At 49.2% G+C, this 7,540-nt stretch overlaps 1 protein-coding gene across 1 annotated transcript; it reads left to right on the top strand.

Moving 5' to 3' along the window:
* Window positions 1-831: 831 nt before the first annotated feature.
* Window positions 832-5,613, top strand: ZDHHC22 (zDHHC palmitoyltransferase 22). Its single transcript, XM_075713152.1, is given in 3 exon segments — window positions 832-982; window positions 985-1,392; window positions 5,348-5,613. Coding segments are annotated over 3 exon segments (825 nt in total).
* Window positions 5,614-7,540: the final 1,927 nt, after the last annotated feature.

The raw sequence follows: 7,540 nt of genomic DNA, 5'->3' as shown, positions 1-7,540 counted from the left end.
CCACCCAGCCAGCCCCCCGCTGCCTTCGGTCCCCCGGGCTTTCCTGTGCCCTGGCGATGCAGGCTGAGCCCCGGGGCCGGGGGGGCCGGGGGGCCCGGGGGGGGCCGGGGCCGGGGGTGCCCGCCCGGCGGGCGGGGATGCGCCGTGCCCGGCCGGAGCCGCGGCTGCGGCTGCGGGGCCGCCCCGGCTCGGTAGCCCAGCGCCGCAGGTTGCATCCGGACAGCACTTGACCAGCTGTTTTCTGCATTTTCTAATTTCGTGCAGAGCAGGGCAGCGGTCATAGAGGTAATCTGTAGATCCGTGGCTTTAAAGGATAAATTAGAGCATCGGATTTGATCCGTATTGCAGTGGATTAGAGCAACCTCTCCCCCCTCCCCTTTTCCCCCCGCCCCCCCCCCCCTTCAATTCGCTCCCCCCTCCTCCAGCACCACCTTTTTTCCTCTCATGCAATACCAAAACTGACCCTGCCTGGCAGAGGGACTCTGCTAGGCGAGCAGAGCGGTGCCCACATCGCCGGCACACCGCGGGAGCCGGCTCTCCCCTCCAGCCTCCGCAGCCCCTCCGGGGCATCGCTGCTGCAAGTTCCCCGGAGGCAGACGCCGGGGCGGGGTGCCTCCTCCGGGCGCCGGGGAGCGGTCGCTGCCCACGGGCTGTCCCTTTGTCCCGGCCCGGCCGGGGCCGTGGGGCGGCGGCGAGGGAGAGCGGCCCCCGGAGGGCATTTCCCGGAGGCAGCGGGGCCGGGACCCGGCAGGAAATGGAAGGATGAAGTGTGCAGCCGGAGCGGTGATGTTCCTTCTCTCCTTGCTTTCCCCTGCAGGAACGTAATCCGCAATGCTAGTTCTCAGGTTGCTCAATGTTGTCGCTCCAGCCTACTTCTTGTGCATCTCCCTAGTGACCTTCGTCCTCCAGATCTTTCTCTTCATCCCCAGCATGTTCAGAGACCCTTCCACCACCCCACTTTTCTCTCCTGCTCTGCTGCATGGGCCCTCTTCCTCTTCCTCTCAGCTAATGCCTTGGGCAACTACGTCCTTGTGATCCAGAGCTCCCCTGAGGACTTGGGCAAGGGCTTAAACTTGGGCGAAGGAGCCGAAATGGTGGCGGACTGGCTGGATGGAAGCAGGTCCCCTGGCTCAGCCTTGCCCAGCACTCACTTCTGTAGACTGTGTGCCAGAGTCACCCAGAGGCATGACCACCACTGTTTCTTCACAGGGAACTGCATCGGGAGCAGGAACATGCGAAACTTCATCATGTTCTGCCTCTACACTTCCCTGGCTTGCCTCGACTCCCTGGTGGCAGGCATGGCTTACATTTCTGCTGCACTCTCCATGTCCTTTGCGAACCCACTGGCCTTCCTCACTCTTCTGCCTCACTCCATCAGCCAGTTCTTCTCAGGTAAGGACTCCTTCCTTGGAGATGGGGAGCGTCTTCCTCCTCCAGGGCTCCCGGGGTGAGGGAGACACAATCTTCCTCGGATAGCTCTGTGTGGGGAGCGGTGGTGGGGAAAGAGGCAAGAGAGGGCTATCTGTCGTGCAGGGAGTGTGTTGCAATTAGGCGGAGGAGAGGGATTTCACTCATTGTACTGAGATCTTGCCGTCCTTCCAGCACAGGAGAATTTGGGTTCAGGCAACAGAAACCAAGAGAGGAGTTAATGTGACATGATTAGCCACCGATCTTGTGACCCCAGTCTGGGACACAAGTCCACAGAGAAACAAGGGGAAATTCTCTGTGTCTGCTCTTTGCAAGAGCTCCGCACAAAAAGCAAATATCTTTCTCCTTGTCACCACACCTTGCCCTTCCTTCTGCTTCTCCCCCTCTCCCCTCTCACGCTGCCTTTCCATAAATCTCCACAACCCTTCCCCTTCCCCCTCCTGATTCTGCTCCCATAACTCTTCCTCTGCTCCTCCAGCCTTGCCTCTTCGCCTTTCAACATGCCCTCAAACTCTCCAACCTCAACCCTTTCTCTGTCCAAACCCAAGAGCTAGATAAAGCCTGATATCAGAGAAGGGACTACACAGACAGCCTAGACTGTTACTCTGCCCTGAAAGTGACTGCAGGAAAATGCCATTTCCCCTCCATGCAGCTCATGTCTCGCACACTTAGATCAGCTTTCGTTAGACTAAAATAGGTATCCCATATATTTTAGCTTTGCAGATTCAGCTGAGCTCAGTAAGAAGGGCCCGGAGTCCTTTCTGGCTTGTGCACCGTCACCAGAAGTGTTGATTAGGATCTGAGCATGGAGTCTCTGCTGCTGGGGATACAGGAGCCAGAGAGGGCCCGGCTTGCTTTTCGGATTCCAGGCTGGGTTTGCAGGGCTGCCATCTGAAAACAAACAAATATCTCTCTATATGGCAAATTAGCAGATTTGTCATGGTAATCACTGAGAGACAATAAACATGAAATCCTGCCATGGCATTTTTACAGAGTCATTTTCCCAAGTAGAAGAATTTTTGTAAATAATGTTTCATGAGCTTCACTAGCATTAAAAACACTGGGAATGATTTTCTCCTGTGCCTAAGCTCTGCTCAGCACAGCAATCTGGGAGGGGGAGCAGGGATGTGGGAGGAGATTATCAAGGAATTAGTTTTCTCTCTCTGACTCTGAGGGCTCATCTGCACTGAGCTGGGCCCTGGCATATGTTTGAAGAGCCGCTGAAGTACCCCAGCTCTGGTGTCAGCAACTGCAGTGCCAAAGACAGCACGTGGGCAGTGTTTGAGTGGGACACAATGAGGTTGGGTGCAGGGCTGGGAGCTGGGAGCCAGAACACCCTCAAGAGGCAGCAGCTCCCACCGAACCTCTGGCTCAGCCAGGGTGAGAACTGCTGCTTCACACAGCAGTATATAGGCACATGGTGGCTTGGTTGCTTGGGAGGAAGGGCCTACTGGGTTGCTACCAGGACATTTAACCTCCAGCTCAGGAAAGAAAAACACAGCCTGGAATAGTTACCTGGAAGGGTTGTCCACCCAATATTTTTCAGCTAATATAACTATTACTTAAAGGTTGTTGTAGGAGCCAACGGAGCATTGCAATAGCAGGGAAAAAACTTTGCCTTTCTTCTTCTCCAGCATGCCCTCTGCACTGGAGGAGGAGTAAAGAAGGATGAAGGGTGAATCTGCTGGTCTTGTGTCAACTGAGTGTTTCCTGCTTTCATGCTGGGAAAATTTTCAGTTGACTTGTTCTGCCTAGCCTGTGCTCGGGCATGGATTTCAGGATCTGACCCAGAGTCTATAATTCCAGCCTGTGATTCAGCTTTTCTGGCATAGATAATGTATGGCAATAAGCTTGAGATCACACCGGGTCAGCTAGAGCAAAAGTGAATCTGAGACTAAAATGGACTGTAGCGATGAGGAACAAATGGAGAGTACTTTTGTAAACACAGGTCAGATTGGATCCACAAAAGAAATTATAGGAAATGCTTTATGTAGGTAACCTGAAAAAAAGGTTAAAAAAATCATGTATCTGGAAAGCTCGGCTCAGAGATGCTTAATATTTGCAAGGGGGAACAAGGGTAATTACTTTCTTGATGGTGAATTTCAGCAGCTCATAGAAATAAAGCTTACAGCCACCTTGCAAAGGCTCTAAAGCAAATAGCTGTCTTTCTCCATATCCCATCAGAATGTCAGCTATAGGAAAGCACAAATGTCTGTCATGCTCTGGTCCAGCAAAACAGGGGCAGAGAAGCCCATATTTTGCTCTGCGCTTCCTACCCAATAGATTAAGCTATTCCGACAGAATCGGTATGAGGATTTGTCATCATCCTAAGGGCCTTGTTCTTCCCTTGCTGTATTGCATATGAAGCCCACTGAGCTGAATGGGATCTAATGAGAAGGGAAAGATGACATTGCATTTAGGAAGAAAACTGAATGACTCCTGTGCCTTTTTCAAGTGAGGACAATCTCTGAAAGCTCGAGGCTGTAGTCAGTGTCCTTACAAATCATCCTGAGGGGCCTGCTGGTGGAGCCCAAAGCTTGATGTGATTGTCAAGGGTCAGCCCTAATCTCTCACTTGCAGCCCTGCCAGGTGGAGAAGCCGGGATTCACAGATTACAAAACCAGATGACACCATCTAATCCAGCCTTCTGTATAAGAGAAGCAAGAGATGCTTATCTAGCCACCCTTGTATTGAACTTAAAACCTGAAGCAGCCACATACTTGTTTAAGGCAGAACACCTCTACTGTCCATGCAATCCCTGCTCCGGCAGGATTGCTCTTGCAGGGCCTTAGAGCAACCGGAGCTTTCACCTGCCTGAGTCTGTCTGCCTCGTGATCTTCCAGAGGGACAGGAGCATGTGAGAGATTTTTCATTTTTAAACCTCGCAGGAACCAGTGAGAGGATATTTGCTGTTTATACCAGCACTGACACACATTTAATTTTCTTTGTGTGCCTGTGTGTAAATATGGGTGTTTAATAACACACCGATATACACAACATATGGTGTGTACACATTCATATGCGTACACAGAGAGTATTATTTTAATGGGTTTAGATCTGCCTACGCACTGAAAGGTCACTCAGTGATACCTGCTATTATACTAATATTTTCCAGAAGGAGTTCTAAAATCATTGTAGAGGAAAGGGCCCACAGAATATTTTTATTTAAGTACATTCAGCATAAATATATACTACAAAACCTGTTGAATTAGGAGCTTCAGACTTACAAAGTATTTTGAGTATTCTAGCAGCAGCTTTAAAAAAGGAATTTGGATTGTATTTTGGAAAGTTTTTTGTTTCTGTTTCTTGCATTCATATGAAAACTGCCTTTGCCCGATGGTAGGAAAGTCATTACTGATTTATTTTTCTCTTTTAACATATTTTTAATATAAATAGAAATATATATATATAAAATTATGTATAATGATATGGAGGGGGGGGAGATCCCAAGTCTTTCTGTATTATGCACACAGTAAGGCTTCTGGAAGCAGCTGCATGCTGTAGGACCCACATCTCTTTTCAAAAGGAACCTAGAAATCTTAGATTCACTGCGATGAGCAGGTAGATCCTTAAATAAATTAACCATTCTTCAAAATAGTGCTGAAGTGTTACAGACATGTTTCACTTCGGCTGAATTTGCCCCCATAATGTAGACCCTCACATTAACAGCAAAGGCAGAAGTGTACGGAGATCATTATCATTTTAGCATTTTCCCAGCAGGGTCCATTGCATCAGATGCTACAAAGGAAACAATTTTATATCATTAGAGCAGCCAGCCTGTCTTGCTCCTAACTCGCCCCTTGTGGCCAGAGAATACAGGCAGCTCGTTGTTCCTTGGGCTGGGTGTTTCACTGGCATGTGAGGTGTGTCTAAACTCTTTCTTCTGTTGTCCTCCCTCCCCCCGACTCTTGGTCTGCAGGAGCTCTCCTTAGCTCTGAGATGTTTGTCATCCTCATGCTCTACCTCTGGCTTGGGATCGGACTGGCCTGTGCTGGCTTCTGCTGCCACCAGATGCTGCTGATCCTGCGTGGGCAGACGCGGTACCAGGTGCGGAAAGGGATGGTGGTAAGAGCCCGGCCCTGGAGGGAGAACCTGCAAGAGGTCTTTGGCAAGAGGTGGCTGCTAGGACTTCTCATCCCTGTGCTGAATGTGGGAAGTGACTACCGTAGGCAGAAAGAGAAATAAAATCCCCGTGTGTGTGTGTGCATCCCATGCACACACCACCTCCCCTGTTCTCTCCCACTGTCTCCTGGATCACTAAAGAGCTGGGCTACTCCGTCTCTCGGGATTGCAGCCTCTGTGGGAGGAGAGGACTGGCTATCAAACAGAATAAATTTAGCATATTAACAAGGAGATCACAAACCATGTAGATGAAGAGATATTGCAGCTTAGTAGTCACATCACTGCACCTGCGTACATGGCAACAGTCTTTGAACTAGCAGAAAAATTAGTCAGACCCTCCTGTGTCTTCCTGCCTGACTCCTCCAGACCCATTAGCTACCCTACATAGTCCCTAAGGAACCGCAGCAGGAGCTTTCAGAGAGCCTGGGCTGTTGTGGTAGACTGCAAAAACAGGGTCTGTTCCTTGGGAGGGTTTTGCAGGGTGCCTTTTTGGCTCTTATGTACTTGAGGTAAATTCACAGTACTGAGAAGCCTTTAATGACAGAACTGCAATGCAATCAAGCTGCCCTAGGAGCAGGCTATGCACATGGCTAATGCGGCAGGAAAACCTTCTCTCCACAGGCTAGAAAACCAGGAAGAAAACAAAGAGAAATTCAGGATTTCTCATTTCTGTTCTTGTTCTTCTCCCTATGCAATGATATGTCAGGACTGTAGCTCTGCTACTTATTTTTAGCAGTCCTTTGCCCAATGACACGGTCCAGGCAAAGCTGCCCTTCTGACAGGGAGCAGCAAGCAGATAAATCATGATCGGATGGAGGCACAAGGAGAGGAAACCGCAGAGGTGAATGAAAAGGCTGCGTTCGAGAAGCTGTGTGATGAGGCAGGCTATTGCGTGCCTGTGAGGCAGAGAGAGAGGGAAGTGTGGACACACAGCGAGCTGTCAGGAGGGTGCCAAGAGCCCTGCTGATGTGTCTGAGCCCTGATGCATCACCCTCTCACAGGGGGCACCCGCACCGTTAGTGCTGTGAAGACTTCAAAATCCCAGAAGACAGGGAGGTTTTCCAGCTGGTCAGGATGCTTCACTTTGCACTAAAACAAACAAAAAAATGTTTACCTCAGACATCCCTGCCACACCGTATTTAAAGGCTCTCTACGGCAATTCCCTCTCGCATTGCTGCAGAGGGGTAAATTCATCCATGTTATAACTCCATTAAGGAGGTTAATGGAATTACTACAGGGATTAATCAGCCTAATGTGTCAGTTGTTTTCTAGCTGCAGCAACAGCCCATGAGATCAGTGCTGAGATCCTATGCTAATAGGTGCCTTAAGAAAGGATACCATAACATCTCTACCAGGATCATAGCACTGGATTCCCCAGCAGCTGCAACAAGAAGCCTCTGTTTTGGCAAACTGCATCAGCTTATGCAGGCTGGATAGGAATCCACTGCTTCTCTTTAATAGGCTGGGGAGTATGCTGACAAGCCGTGAAGAATGTCATTTCTTCCTCAGAAATGCTCTCAGTGCACCCCAGGTAGGGGAATGCACCTGCTTTCATCTTTGGCATTTCCCATGAGCCAGAACAGAGGCACTCATTCCTACAGGCTTTGTAACCATCCTTCACCTTCACCGCTTCACGCTTGTATACACATTTGGATCAATAACAAACAAAGTCTATTGTGATGAGCAGAGTAACCATGAAAATATACTGGAAAAAATCCTAGCTGGATAATTAAAACATGTAGGATATATGTCCTTCCACACTGTGTGTGTTCGCATGAATGCACCGCTGTTTCCATGTGTAATATGCTGTATTTTCACTAGCAGCTAACAATAAAAAGTGTGACAATTTTTTACGTGAGCTGTATTGTGCTTTTTGACAGTTCATTAGCTGTCTTTGTACATTTGTTACAGCATACATACGGACATGTTGAAGGAAAAAGTTAGGATTTGTTTATTGGCTTTGCCAATAATTCATCACATGATTTTGGAC

Source organism: Pelecanus crispus, chromosome 6 (assembly GCF_030463565.1).
Source record: "Pelecanus crispus isolate bPelCri1 chromosome 6, bPelCri1.pri, whole genome shotgun sequence".
Taxonomy (NCBI): domain Eukaryota; kingdom Metazoa; phylum Chordata; class Aves; order Pelecaniformes; family Pelecanidae; genus Pelecanus; species Pelecanus crispus.
The sequence above is the reverse complement of the archived record's forward strand: the minus strand, read 5'-3'. Positions and strand labels throughout refer to the sequence as shown.